This window comes from Excalfactoria chinensis, chromosome 4, assembly GCF_039878825.1.
Source record: "Excalfactoria chinensis isolate bCotChi1 chromosome 4, bCotChi1.hap2, whole genome shotgun sequence".
In the NCBI taxonomy this organism is placed as follows: domain Eukaryota; kingdom Metazoa; phylum Chordata; class Aves; order Galliformes; family Phasianidae; genus Excalfactoria; species Excalfactoria chinensis.
This window is the reverse complement of record NC_092828.1, coordinates 1,144,402-1,159,469: the sequence shown is the minus strand read 5'-3', so window position 1 is coordinate 1,159,469 and position 15,068 is coordinate 1,144,402. Positions and strand designations below refer to the sequence as shown.

The 15,068-nt window shown below is 47.7% G+C and overlaps 1 protein-coding gene across 6 annotated transcripts in view; it reads left to right on the top strand.

The window, feature by feature from the left end:
• Positions 1-15,068, top strand: part of EXOC6B (exocyst complex component 6B) — a 231,645-nt gene that overhangs the window by 141,847 nt on the left and 74,730 nt on the right. For 4 of the 6 annotated variants that reach the window (XM_072334652.1, XM_072334649.1, XM_072334650.1 and 1 more), the window contains 3 exons: positions 41-175; positions 1,434-1,613; positions 7,431-7,460. In XM_072334652.1, coding sequence (XP_072190753.1) covers positions 41-175; positions 1,434-1,613; positions 7,431-7,460 — 345 coding nt within the window. The remainder of the gene's footprint in view (positions 1-40; positions 176-1,433; positions 1,614-7,430; positions 7,461-15,068) is intronic. The other 2 variants (XM_072334651.1, XM_072334648.1) reach the window with 1 other exon arrangement.

Here is a 15,068-nt window from a genome sequence, read left to right as displayed (position 1 = left end):
TTGACTACCTTTCCTGAATACCTTCTCTTTGCCTTTGCAGCTGGTACAGATTATCATCAATACGACCCACTTGGAGAAGTCTTGCAAGTTCCTTGAAGAATTCATCACCAACATCACCAACGTACTTCCAGAAACTGTCCATACCACAAAACTTTATGGGACCACGACTTTCAAGGTAAATGGCATCTCTGGGGAAGCTCTGATCGTGTTTGGGTTGAAAGGTGATTTTGTCATGGCCCGGGAGATGAAGCCATCAGATGAGCTTCTGGGGTTTGTTTCAGAGCAGCTGTATGCACAACTCTTGTCTTGACCAAGAGCCTTTGTAGCCTTAATTTACAGGCTGTGACGGCGGTGTTCATTATCTAAGGAATTAAGCAGCTTTTAAACAAAAGCCTGACTTCAGTTTTTTCTTCAGTGAGCTTTCGTTTTGCTGTTCGATCACTGTACAGAGCTGCATGCAGCTGGCCATGAATGCAGGCTCTCTTCTTTCACCTAAGAGAACAGATTTTGAGAACTGAAGTTTCTATATTCTGATCCTTTTAGTGTTGTTAGATGCTAAAAGGAGAGTGGAAATGCTAAAAATCAGGGCTGAAAGAAAGTACTGGGATTCCCAATCTTTACATTGTAACCCGTGAGCATCCTCCCCAGATTCTTCACATGAAGTTTTAAGACCACAGCTGGTTCAGCTGGGGGGTGTCTGAATTCTGCCCTTTGGCCACAGAGCAGAAGGGAGCAGTGCCAAGGACTACAGCAATGGTAGGGAGTTGGTTAGGTGAGGTTTCCCTTGGGATAACCCAGAAGGCCCTGTGACCTCAAGGAAATCCCTTCCTTTTCCCATCAGACACCATCTTCCCACTTGGCTTAAGGGTGAGTTTTCTCCTCCTTGCACTGGCAGGAAGGCTTTGAGCCCCTCTGCCAGTTTGTAGCCCTCCTACACCCAATATGGTGAATCTCAAAGAATCATGGGGTGGCCTGGGTTGAAATGGACCACAAGGATCATCTGGTTCCAACCCCCTGCAATGTGCAGGGTCACCAACCAGCAGACCAGGCTGCCCAGAGCCACATCCAGCCTGGCCTTGAATGCCTGCAGGGATGGGGCATCCACAGCCTCCTTGGGCAACCTGTTTTAGTGTGACACCACCCTCTGGGTGACACACTCAGCCTTTTTCCACATGGAACATTCTTCTCCCCTCTCTCCTCCTCCCATCCCACACTATATTTGTCCTCCTTCTCCCTGGATTTCAGCAGTCAGACACCAGCTTGATCGTGCCTAGAGCTGACCTGCCAGGCTGAGCTAACCTGAACCCATTGCAACCCTGTAGCTGCCTACAGACACATTGCCTTGTGCTGTTAGAGCAGAAGTTTTGTTCAATCTAGCATCCTTATGGAACACCTTGTGGTGTGGACCTACATATCATGATCTCATTGGACAGGACGCCCGCCATGCTGCTGAGGAAGAGATTTACACTAACCTGAACCAGAAGATCGACCAGTTCCTGCAGCTTGCAGACTACGACTGGATGGCTTTGGAGCCTGGCAGCAGGGCCAGTGATTACCTTGTGGATCTCATTGGCTTTCTACGCAGCACGTTTGCTGTGTTTACGCACCTCCCGGTAAGGGGCCTCCCTATTTTCTTTCTTTTTCAGGCTGGAAAGTGCACAGGCAGCTGATGGTGCTGTTGAAACGAGTGGTTGCTCGAGCTTTATAGAGTGTGATGGAAATGGGGCCTTACACTGGCCCTGTTTGACAGCGGATCAAGTGTTGTGAAGTAACAAATCTCTTTCTAAAGTAAGCTATCGCACGTGTTAGCAGAAGTGAGAGCAAGAGTCTCCCCAAGAATCTGCATTGTCTATGGGAAAGAGGGGAATATCTCAGTCCACCAGCAGAAGCAAGGTCGTAACTCAGTGGCCACCTATACCACGTTAGCCTTCATCTTAACAGACATTCAAGAACGATTTTTGAGAGATCTCAGTGTAAGGGCGTGTATTATCCAAACTGCAAATCCATTTCCAAATGTTTGTCAAGGCACTGGGTGCCTTACATCAAAATATGGCTCTGCCTTGTAAGGCAGCCATGTGTTTCTTTCCTTTCTCTGCTGTCCAAATTATGCCTGTGTTTATGCTGCTATTGCGATCAGAAATGTCTTTTATGTTGGTTGGTTTTTTTTTTGCAGTTGGCTGAGCAGTGTCCACTTGAATAGGAAAAAACGTAACCATCAGGGAGTTTCGTTTTTGCTCAGACAGCTTTTTTTTGTTGTTGTTGTTTTCTTTTTTAAACAAGATTTGTTCTGGGCTGTCTGGATATATACTTACGAGCCTCTTCAATCAGCAGGTATTTGGAAACAGCAAATCCACTGAACTCTGTTTGTCCCAAAAGCAACTTCAGATTTCTCTTCTCCACTGGACCGCTACCTATTTGTTGATAGTGTATGTCCAGGATTGTTAAATACCAGCCCACATTGTGGACACCTCTCACTAACCTGGATAGAAACAGGAAGAGAAAGCTAATAATGCTCAATGGCAGCTTCCTGAGCTTCATTCTCCTTGTTTGTGTCCAGGGATTGAACTACTAGGAAGGATGTTCCAGCACTCCAGAACTGCTTTAGGAGGTGTTACAGCCTCAGCACTTCAGCAGTACTTTACAACCTTCTGTATGGCTCGGGCTGGATGAGACTGTGAGCACTGATGGAGCTGTGGGTGTCCCTGCTCATTGCTGGGAGTGGGACCAGATGGTTTTTAAGGGTCCCTTCCAACTCAGACCATTCTGTGATGATTCTATGTCTTTGGCCACCAAAAGAGAAATCATAGAATCATTAGGGTTGGAAAAGACCTCCAAGATCATCAAGTCCAACCAATGAAAGTGAAAGGAGCTTTGGGCAGCAGGGCTGGGGCAAGGGCAAGGTCCTGATTGGGACTGGATGGGCTTAAAGAAAGTCCCTTCCAACCCAACCCATTTGATGACATTGGGAGTCCTTACATGACTAATTGAGTTCACACAGCAGGGGTTTGCCTGCTATGCCAGTGGGTAGGGAAGGGCATCAGAAAGGAAAATATGCTCAGCCCTCTTCTCTACTTCACTGTGGTCTCTTATTGATATTTTTAACATGTCTGTACCTTGAAGAGTTGGGTGTGTTTGTATAGGGAATACCCCAAGGACTCATAAGGATCACTGAGTCCAGCTCCTGGATTAATTAATACTGAAGTTCTCAGTAAGCATTGCAGCATACCTTGCTGCTCACCACACATCTGCTGTCTCTTGCTCCATCTTTCTCTCCATCAAGGGTAGAAATCCCCTTTGTTCCTTCTGCACAATGTGAGGGGGGTCCGCTCTGCACCGGAGCGTGAAGCGCGGCCACCAGGAGAGAGGAGGATGGGGAGAGATGCCTACAATGATTTATGAGACAGACCTGGAGTGATTTATCTTCCTGAAATATTAATGTTTCCTTTTTGCATTAATCGGAATGGCTTTGGAGATGGGGAAGAGGCAGCTAGTTGGTCTGGAAGGAGGCAGAGCTGCTGATTGTGAAACTGGGAGACCTGAGTTAAATGGTGGATAGGAGAGAGAGGTATCGCCGCCTACAGATGGGGTTGGAGCTGATTCTTGAGGTCCCTTTCAACTCAAGCCAATCTGTGATCCCGTGATTCTTTTATGTATTGGAGTTCCTTCCTTCAGGGGAGTATTGTGGAGACCAATTCCCTGCCTGCTGCTGTTGGGTCCCTGTGGGCACTTCCAGAGAGGATGAGCCAGGAAGAGCTGAAGGCTGTCAGAAGGGCACCAGCTTCTTTGATGGCTCAGCTGATTGCTTCTCAAGGACCTCTTCCCAGCCTCTGATTTAGAAACACTGAATAATTTCGGTGACTTTCTGAATGATTTGCAGGAGGTGAGGCGTGGGAAAGCCCCCGTCTGTCCAAAAGCAGTGCAGAAAAATGAAGGTGATGTTTGTGAGATCACCACGTGGACGGGATGTGCTTCCTTTGTGAAAGGAAAGGGTGAGAGGGCCTCGAGAGGGAAAGGAAGCATCTCCCGAAAGCACAGATTGGCACTGAGTATTGTGGGGCTGCTAGCAGCGAAGCGGAGCCTTTTCCATGCTGCTGGTCTTCATCCAGCCCCAAATACACCGGGGTTATCACATAGGAGATGTTTCCTTCTTGTAAATGAGTTTACAGATGTTGGCCGTCCGCACACCAACAACCACAAGGATAGGGAAAGCAAGGCATCCTTTGGTTTCTGTGTGTAGCCCCAGCTCTGCACTCACCCTTCTGTTCCCATGTCCTCACTGCTTTGGCAGTGCCCCTTCCTGCAGAGCTTTGTGCCTGTTGGGTTTGCACGGTGAGCACACGTGAGGAGCTCTGTGGGTGTTTGCACTTGCAGTTGGTTTTTAGAAGGAGAAGAGTGGCAGGCAGAGGGATGAGTAAGGAGCAGGAGACGAGCTGCTTGCCGGCCCTTTGTCACGACAGCAATTACAGCAAAAAACCCTCACCTGCTGATCAAAGAAATTCAGCCCGGGCACGCCGGCGGTTACTGTGCTAAAATCACAGCAACAAAAAGAGCTGTCCTGTAATAGAATGGAGCCAAAAGCCCTGATCCTGCAAAAATGCAGGCGGTTGTTTTATGTGCTGCGTGTGAGTAATCCCATTGTGTTGCACGGGGCTGCTCATGGGCAGGAAACCTTGCTGGGGTCAAGGCTCGGAGCACAGCAGGCAGAGGGGATGGCCTCGGGGGTCACAGAGTGCTATGGGGAGAGGAGAGGAGTGAAAGGGCAGCTCAGTCCCAGCTTTGGCTCTGTGCTCCTGTTTGGGAATGGAACAAAGCTGAATTTCTTGGGGAAGAAATCCCTGGCTGATCCTGGCTGGTGGGATGGCACAGAGACCCTGCTCCTCAAGTAGGGATTGCAGTTCCAAGTGTCCAAGTAGGGACTGCAATTCCAAGTGTCCAAGTAGGGACTGCAATTCCAAGTGTCCAATTAGGGACTGCAGTTCTGAATGTTCAGTCAAGAATTGCAATCCCAAGTGGTCTGGTGGGGATTGCAGCTCCAAGTGCTCAGTGAAGAATTGCAACTCCAGGTGGTCAAGTAGGGATTGGAATTCAAAGTGTTGAAGAAGGGATTGGAATTCCAAGTGTTGAAGTAGGGATTACAGTTCCAAGTGTTGAAGTAGGGATTGCAGTTCCAAGTGTTGAAGTAGGGATTGCAGTTCCAAGTGTTCAGTCAAGAACTGCAACTCTGGGTGATCAAGTAGGGATTGCAACACCCAAGTGGTCAAGCAGGGATTGCAATTCCAAGTCCTAATCAAGAATTGCACCTCCCAAGTGTTGAAGTAGGGATTGCAACTCCCAAACATTCAGTCAAGCACTGTAATACCGAGTGCTGAAGCAGGAGTTGCAACTCCAGGTGGTCAAGTGGGGGTTGCAACTCCAAGTGTTGAAGTAGAGCCTGCAATTCCAAGTGGTCAATTAAGAATTGCAATTCCAAGTGTTTAAGCAGAGATTGCAATTCCTGATTATTCCTTTAGAGCATCTGAGCTCCTACTGCTGCCCATGCCAGTGGTGGAAGCTGGTGGAAGATGCTTTCTCTTTGGAGCTGGGAGCCCCCAGAACCTTTGCTTTTTGCAGTTCTGCTTTGGGATGGGGACGCAAGGAGCTTTTGGGGGTGAAAAGTTCATGGTGAAGTTAACGGGGCTTTGGTGCATACCAGTGCTGCATGAAATTTTCATGGTGGTTTATAGCCACAATTCGAAAATGCTCCGCTAAGTGCCCAAAATGTCTCAAAGCAAATAACATGCTGGTGGAAATAAAAGCGTAATTAACATTTGGCTTCCAGGCTGCCCTCTTCCTGTGTTAACCAGTGAGGGTTGGTTACTGCTGCTGCTCTGCTTATTAATATGGGATGCTCGGGCCTCCTTTAAAAGAAAATACTTCTTTCTTCTTTTTTTTCCCCCCTTCTTTCCTTTAAAAAAATAAAAAGAAGGGGAAAAGAAAAAAAGAAAGAAAAGAAGGTTTGCTGTTTTTTAGCAGGGAAAAGGCCATGGCCTCCAAAATTAACATTTCCAGCATCATACTTTTAAAAGAATGACTGAAAAAGCCTTTTGTCTTTGATGGCTGATTGTTGTTTTTATTTCTTGTTAGACAAGTTAATGTAAATCGCATTGACAGGGCTACTCCAAACACACTGATTTGTTGACATTAAGCTTTTCAGAGATGGAGGGTTGTGTCAACACCTACAGTGAACTGTCAGGTTAACAAAGCAAGGATGTTTTCCTGGGGGAGGGGAGCGGAGTGGGGGGAAGGGGGTGTGTTTTGTTTTTATTTTAAGTTTCCTTTAATCCTCTGTTAGTCTTGTATCTTGATAACCTCCTTTGGAAGGTAATCAGGGCAGGTCAAGAGGTGACGGTGACCCAGGAAGGGGAAGCAATCTTTCAGCGATCGAACAAACTCCAACCTCCGCCGTCCTGGGCAGTTCAGCTCAATAGAGGGATTTCTCTTCCCCCCCCCCGCCTTTCCCCCCTTCCCTCCCCCTTGTGCTTATTTTTGCCAGATGGCAGGCACAGATTTCAGCTGGAACTGCACAGACGCCGCGGACGCTCCGCATGGAACATTTTGCCTTATTCACCAGTTTGGCATCTCTTCCCAGTTGGAAATACGTAATGTTGGCCCCAGCAGCTCTTTGGTAGAAAAGAGCTTGAGAAGTATTTAGAGAGAATGGTTACCTGCGTTTTGCCTTTAGAAGTTGAGTCTCTCCAGAATAATGTTACAAGGCAATGTGTTGCGCGTGGAGATGAACGCAACACAAACCTGAGCTTTGTCCCAGCCACAGTCTTGACCAAGCTGGGAGGGATGGTCTAATATTAGATATGGAGGTTGGTGGCCCTGCCTGGAGCAGTGAGATTGGAGCTTCATGATCCTTGAGGACCCTTCCAATCCGAGCCATTCTATGGTTCTATGAAGGTCATTTATTTTAGCCGGTAACCACCATGAAACCATCATATGAGCGCTGAAACCAGGTTCCTTAGGTTTACACAAATCCACTCTGTGTATAGTTAACATCTCCTTGCCCTTGCAGGAGGTGGGTGAGTTTTATAGATGTCTCTGGGCAAATCCCTGCTGCCACTTACTGGGGTCGGACATCCATCCCAGCTGAGGCATGTGGCTGTTGGCCTGCCCCAGGTAGCACAGTACATTCAATATCAGGGCCAGCAACAAAGCTTCTCTGGTGGGACGTGGCTCATTTGTTCCTCTTCCTCCAATGTGCCATATTTTGCTCTTCTCATTCACTGAGCAGCCACAGCATTCCATGGCCCATGCCTTGGTTGGGGAGGAGCAGCGAAGGGTTATAGCACCCGCGGGTGATGACTGATGTGTACCTCTCTGCCTTGCTTGCTGTTGCTTTGCTCTCTCCTGCCCTTGACTCAAACTCCCTGTGTTGTCCTCTGTAGGGGGATGTAGATGCCCACTCTACCATGTCGGTGAGTACATGGCTGCGCGTCGTGCCGTCCGCCCCGCTCGCATCTCCAGTGCTAGAGGGTGACTTGAACCAGGAAAGGTCATTGCTCTTGAAAGAGAGGAAAGGAAAATATTAACTAACGTTGGGTGGAGGCCTGTCCCTTCTGCTGCTGTCGACACAGGCATGGGCTTTCTCTCAGCTTGAGATCAATCTGTAGAATCAGTAGGAGAGGGTTTCCTTGTAGGAACACGTGCTGTTGCAACAGCAATGCCAAATTGTTGCTCTTAGAACACATTGCATTTAACTGCTTCCTGTTATGCCCCGTGCATCCATAAATATGAAGGGAATTAGAGGCAACACTTGTTATTTGGAAAAGAAGGGTAAGATTTTCAACCTCAACCTGAAAGAAGAAAGACCTTTGCATATATCCCTGTGTTCTCCCTGTGGTCTGATCCGCACACATCCTCTGGAGCTGTCAGTCTGCATTTCCAATGGGGCTCTCCCTCCTGGCCTTAGTGCTAAGCCTTCTGGCTTTATCAGAGAGTAGTATGGGCTCTTGGTGTTTACTGTCTCCCAACTGGAATGAGGGCATTTAGCACCAAGACAGCAAAGCAGACCTTTAGGACCTGCCTTCTGGTTCAATGCACGCCTCTAAGTGTTGTTGTTTCTGCTTGTTGCCTGTGTCTGGAGAAAAGCAAAGGCATTTCAGCGGATAGATCCCGAATTGCTCACGAGCTGCTTTCTTGCTTCTATTCTGATGTCTGCAGCCAAGCCACGTGCAAAACCAAGCACACCTTGTGCTTCTCGATCCTGTTGCGTGCCTCTGTCAGTTCTGAGCTTCTGCTTCTATGCCTGTAGCCCTGCACTGTGTTTATGCTGCCCGTGGGGCTGCTAGGCCAGATGGGTGTTGCGTGGTGCTGTTGGGTGCATGCACCCCTTTGCCTGGAAACTGAGCATAGCTGAGCCCTTGTGTGGGCACCCAGGGGCCTCAGAGTCAACAACGAGGCCTCAAATCAATGCCAGCTTTTGGAAGGAAGGAGCCATCCTGCAGCAATCCTGACCCTCTGGGCAGGAATGTGTCACACTTGGTGGCGGTCCCACAACAGCCACCGATTTGCAGGGGAGATCCAAGTGTCCCCTTGTGCTCAGCCCATCCTGTGCAGGGTCTTGGGGCATAACCCAACAGGGATGGAAGCAAAAAGGAGCATTGCCTCTGGCTTTGGAGACTTTCAACAATTTAGAAGCCAGAGGTATTTATTTCTTTAATTGAATCCAGTGCCTAGACAGCTATGGAGTCAGCTTCCTATGGAGAGGGGTGCATTAGTTTCATTAAGGTAAATCAATGAAAAGTAATACCTGGAGGTCCCCTGGAAAGGGTCAGGGATGGAGTAATCCCTTTATACGGTGGGTCTTTGCTAGCCTGCTCTTAGTTGGTTTTGTTCTTACCTGCAACACATTCTAATTTTGCTTTTAACCTCCCTAATTTTTTGTTCACTCGGTTGTTTGTATTAATTGGTGGAAATAAATCACTAATCTGTCTGAGAGAATGAAAATTAAAAGTCTGATTGCAGGGAATAGCAGCACAAAGGAGCAATTGTGGCTGCATTTAAAGCGTCCGGAGGGAAGCAGTTGTGGCTGATCCTAGAGGTTTCTCCATGTTGTAGATATAGAAAAAACACCCCAAATTCTGTATTGCCTGGGTTACAGGCATGGACAGGGCTGTGAGCAGCCTCTATAAAATCCTGTCTGGGTGCTTTCTCTGCTCTCTAGGGAAGCTCCTGCTCTCTCTTGAGGTTCCTTGATCCAGTTTGTGCTCGAGGTTGAGCACAATGAGTTTGACATGGTCAAAGGTGGGATCATGCCTGGAGCAGTGCTTGTGTGGATGTGGGGTCTGGGCTGTTCCTGATGATTTGGAGCTGTGTGCCACTCTTCAAGCATCTTCACGTTCCCAGATACTGGCCAAAAGGAAGGGGTTGGAATGAGACCCGGTTGCATTAACACAAGAAGCAAAGCATTCAAATATGGTGGAGTTAGCTTTGTTGTCTGGGGAAGCCTGACCTCTGCTTAACCCACGAGTGCTAGTTAAGTAGGATCTGGGTAAGCCAAGTTATCTTGTAATTATATGGTTTCTTGTGTGCTTTCAGCACTCTGGAAATTAATTGAAGCTAAAATGCCCAGTCCCATAAATCCTTTAAACCAGGGTGTGCTCACTTACCTAGGTTTTGCTTCCCTTTGTGTAGTCACCTTGGCATGTTTGGCTTTGATTTCATTTTACAAACTTAGATTTATAAAGCTATTTTATGCTTGCTTTTGCATGCACAAAGAATCAGATCTTTGGTACGGGGAATTTAGCAATCGAAAAACCATCCTCAGTGTAAGGAATTCAAACACTCCGGCTGCTTCCTGCACCAGAGCCCAGCACAGAGCTTCTAGAAGCCCTATCAGATGTTAAAGCATGTTGGGTTTTTTTTCCCCTTTGGGCTCAAATTTTAAGTGAAACAATAGACTTTGCCATTATATGCTTTCCTCTGGTTTCATACACTGGCAAAGTCTTGCAAGACTTTGATGTTGAGAGCAGTCTGATGAATGCCATATCTGCAGCAGAATCATTGAGTCCTTCAGGTTGGGAAAGACCTCTAAGATCATCAAGTCCAACCATTAACACATGGTTGAATGCTGGAGAAGAATGGTGGGAAGGAAGTGGTTGAGGATGTGAACATGGAGTTTGGTGACTGTCGTCAGGTGCCAACACAGAGCTGTGTGTTCTCCAGGCACCTTGCAGCCTACATAGCAAGAGGAGAACCATTTAAAGACGAGGATCTTCATGGATCTCCTTGTGCTTGCCATGGTCATTCTTCACGTTGTTTCATGAATTACAGTGAATAAGGAGAACCTGATGTGCTAATGATAAAAAACCAACAAGGTGCCATTAAGTTTTGCAGCTTTCACAGAACTGTAGAGTCATTCAGGTTGTAAAAGACCTCTGAGATCCCCAAGTCCAGCCCCAGCCCATCCCACCATGCCCACTGACCATGGCCCTCAGTGCCACATCTCCATGTTCTTAAATGCCTCCAGGGATGGTGACCCCACCACTCCTTTGGCAGCCTGTTCCAACGCGCTGCCACTTTCTGAGAGGAAACTGTTCTTAATATCCAACTTCCTCCTCTCTGTTTCTCAACCAGAACTTGTGTTCTTACATGAAATGGCAATTTCTTGTAAGATTTAGTTCTTAGAAAACTGTGAGAACAGCGGAAGTTTCACATGCTTCTTGTGTGGATCACTACTTCTCGGTAATCAGTTCTGACTGCAGGGTTCAGAAGAAGAAACCTACTGAACTGCATTGGAAATAGAGTGGGTTTTTTTTATCTTTTGAGCTCATCTTCTTTTCCAATCTGCTCAACATCTGGGGCTGAAGTCGTGTCCGAGTTCCGTTTCCAGCAGGCAGTGCCAAACATCATGGAGAGCTCATCGAGCCCTCAATGGGCACCACAGTAGGTGAGCATCTGTTGAGTTCTAGGGTCTGTAGGAGCAAAGCATGGGCTCTGCATGAGGCTGAGCGCAGCCTGCTGGTCTTCCAGCCTCGAGATCTTTTAATTATAACCCAACTGCTAGCAGTGCACAGTGCAGATGAATCGGTTCTGTGCGCTCGCTCTTTTTAAGCCTTCCTGCTGCCGTAAATTGGCAGATGCTTTGCCCCAATAAATCAGCAGAGATGAGCGTGGTTCGAACTCTTCATGCATTAGGGACAAAATTAAAAGAAAATAAATCTGCATTTAATCAACTTTTTGTTTCCAAAATGGCAGCTGCTTTGTATTTAATGGAAAATCGAGACTCTTCCCAATGGAAAGAATGTTATTCCCAAAACGAATACAAAAGAAAATAAAAGCCACAAAAGAGGGAGGATGAAATATGTCATTTATTTTTTCTCGTTCGTTCCAGTTTTTGCTCTCTGATAATTGTCGGGACGGGGCTCTGGTTTGTGTCAGGCATTTTGGGAAGCCTCACCCCATGGACACGGGGACCAGGGAGGAACACGGCGAGGGCTGAGCGGTGCTGAGAGCTCCAGGAGGAATGACGGCTGCTCCTGGGTGCATGAACACATGACTCGATGAACACAGGTTGTTTGTGGGCTTCATTCCTTCTTAGAGGCACCTGTGTTGTTTGGATGTTGTGTTTTTCCGTGGTAGAGAGCTGAGGAGTGTGGATTCATTCAGGGGAAAGAATTGTTAAGATGATCACGTCCAACTGTCAGCTATCATAGAATGATAGAATGGCCTGGGTTGAAAAGGACCACAATGATCATCTGGTTTCAACTCCCTGCTATGTGCAGGGTTGCCAACCAGCAGATACCTTCTGGGAAAGGAGAACTGGGTTTAGTTGTTGTGGTGTGCTCTGCCCATACATTTTGGGTTATGCTTCAGCTTTGCTTTTGATGTTCAGAGGGCTCAGAAGGCCTCCCCTGCAAAGACAGGTTGAGGGAGCTGGGTTTGTTCAGCCTTCCAGTATTTAAGGGGGGCCTGTAAATAGGAGGGGAGTCTACTCTTTGAAAGGACAGATAACAGCGGGACAAGGGGAAATGGTTTTAAGTTGAAGGAGGGAAGATTTAGGTTGGGTGTCAGAGGGAAGTTCTTTACAGGTGCTGGAACAGGTGTTGGAGGCCCCGTCTTTGGAGGTATTGAAGGCCAGGTTGGATGGGGCCCTGGTCAGCCTGGTCTGGTATTAAATGTGGAGACTGGTGGCCCTACATGTGGCGGGGGGGTTGGAGTTTGATGGTTCCTTCCAACCCCAGCCATTCTATGATTCTGTGATCTGCTGTTTCTCATATTTTCCTGTCCCATGATTACTCATGGATGCAAAACCCCTGAGCTGTGCTTCTGCTGTTGAAGTTATTCACTCCTCCCTATAAGCAAATGAGTGCAGTGTGTGGTGGGCTGCTCTCCTTCACGGCTGTGCAGGAACAACCTTGCCCTACCCAGATTAAACACCATTTGGTGTTGATGCTCCCTTCAGCTTCACCCAGAACAGCCTCCTCCAGCTGTTGGCCTTGGCCATCTGCAGCAGAGCCAAGCTGCTTTTTTTTTCTCTTTTACTGGGATTTGAGGGGTTTTGTATCAGCCTGCAGTGGTCAGCATTACTGGCTGTCTGGTTTATATTTGTGTGGTGGCAGTTTCACCGTGGTCTATGCCTGCAGGCTGTTGCTCCTCATAGATGGCATCTGAGATTCCATGGTGGAGAGCGGATTCTTAATCATGGTTGTTAGATGACAGGGATGGTTGGAGTCTGGATAAGACAGAAATCCCCATTTTTTCATCAGAACAGTGTACAACAGGTCTTTTCCTTGGCAGATTCCAAGGCCACGCAACCTTCAGCTGGTCACTTTGCAGCTTGGGGCACCTTTCACGTTGGTGGGATTTGGGACGTTGCAAGTTTGAGCTCTGTTGTTCTCTACAGGTGCTGAGCTGTTTTGGACTATGAGTTTAAAATGCATTGGAATGAATGAGGGTGGTGTTGAGAACCTGGCAAATCAGGGTGGCTCAGGCAAGCCAAGACACTCAAAGACAGCGGAACTGATTTGCTGATAGTACCCTCAAAAATGTCCTGATTTTTCCCACTTTGCCCACAAAAGTGGCAAAGATTTGTGAGATAACTCAGCTTACTTCTATGGAAGGAAAACCCAAAAAGCCCCAATTCCATCCTCCTGCTCTCAGTGCATTCACTGCAATGAGGAGCTGTATGATGGCGGCTGTTTCATTTGCACCTACTTGTGGGCAGGAGGCATGAACAGATAGTCTGAATAGCAGGAAAAGGGACCTCACCTTTCTGCCATCATTTCATAGAGGTTTTACATTGCCAAACATTGTGTTGAGACGATTGGGATGAGTCCAGCTTATGGTCTGCCTGTTGATGCTCATGCACTGAGGAAGGGAACGAGATGCTGTGAAGCAGTTTTACAGCACAGACTCTGGGACTTCCACAGTGCCTTATTTTCTTGTCTGAACCAGTATTCTTGACTCATAACTATGGTGGAATAATGTATATCCCCATCCGTGGAGACTTTCAAGGCAAGGTCTGATCAGGCCCTGGGCAACCTCATCTAGCTGTGCTCTCCCTGTTGATTGCAGGGGAGTTGAACTGGATGGCCTTCAGAGGTCCCTTCCAACTCTAAGGATCCTATGATTCTTTGAGTCATGTTGTTTATAACGAAGTGGACATGTAATGCCAAGGAGTTCCATATTTATTTTGCCCATTTTTCTGTTGTCTGTAAGCGCGTGGATTTGCATGTCTAAGTGTAGTGCATCAAAGCAGTCTCGGTGCTTGTGGCAGATGAAAACAAAATTCCTCTGTTACAAAAACAAAACGCCACAACAATTGCAAACCCTGGGACTGCCTGAAACCTGTCAGGCTTTGTTTCTCATGGCAGTATCCCATTAGTCCTTTGGTGAGCTGACGGTGCCACAATGGGACTTTTGTTTGCGCTTTGCCCGCACTGCGATGGGGATAAGGGGCAGTGGGAGGCAGCGGCGGCCCTTTGGAGGTGGAGGTGATGCAGGATGGGTCCCTGTGGGTCTCCCTGGAGCCTGCAGCAGTCGGTGCAAGCCAGGAGCCCCCAGCCTTGCAACGAGGTGGGTAGTGGCAACCTATTCCTGATTGCACGCTAAGATTAATGGGTATTTATTTTAACAACCATTCCGTTTCAGTAGCTTTTAATGAGTCCTTTGATAGCAAGTTCCTTAATTAACAAGGCAGCCTTTCAGCTTTTCCTTTCCCTAATTGTTAACATATTTGCTATTTTCAAACAAATACGCTACCGTGAGCAACGCCGGCTCCGTGCTGACCTTCTCCTGCCTCCTGGGAACCCAAAGGGCTTAATCTGCTTCCCGAGGATGAAATGCAGCTGAAATGAGATGATTTCATGGCTGGTTTCCTGCAGCGTGATTGACCTGGTGGGGCTTGGTCTGGGGAGTGCTGCTTGCGTTGATGTGTGGCACCTTTGGCTTGCGTCTTCAGGACAGCATCAGGAGGTTTGGCTCTGCTGTTTCATTCATTGGGTTATTCATTGGTGTGCATTGGGTATCACGCCTCTGTGCATCTCTGGGGGCACCAAACGGCCAGCATCACCTTGAGAGGTGTCACATAATCATGGAGTCATTAAGGTTGGAAAAGACTTACGATATCCCCAAGTCCAACCCCAACCCATCCCACCATGCCCACTGACCTCAGTGCCACATCTCCACGGTTCTGAGACACCTCTAGGGATGGTGACCCCACCACTCCCTGGGCAGCTGTGTCAGTGCCTTTTGGAGAAGAAATTCTTCCTAACGTTCAACCTGCCTGTGATGGAACCCCCAACTACAAGGGGGTTGCACTGAGAGCAATGAACAGAGGGGAAAAAAAAGCACTTACAGACCAGTTCAGGTCTAGAAACAAACCCATGGCTGTTGATGGTATGCTCAGGAGGAGAACTGCTATTTTGCTGGCTGTGTTTGAGATGGGCAAAGGTGGCTGGGCATGTGCTTGGGTGTCTCAGCAGCTGAGCTCCGCATATATTCATGCACCACCCAGTTCTGCCCCATGCAAATCCAGTTCAGCTTTTGTGAGGTAGCAACCCATATGATAGAGGTTTTCATGT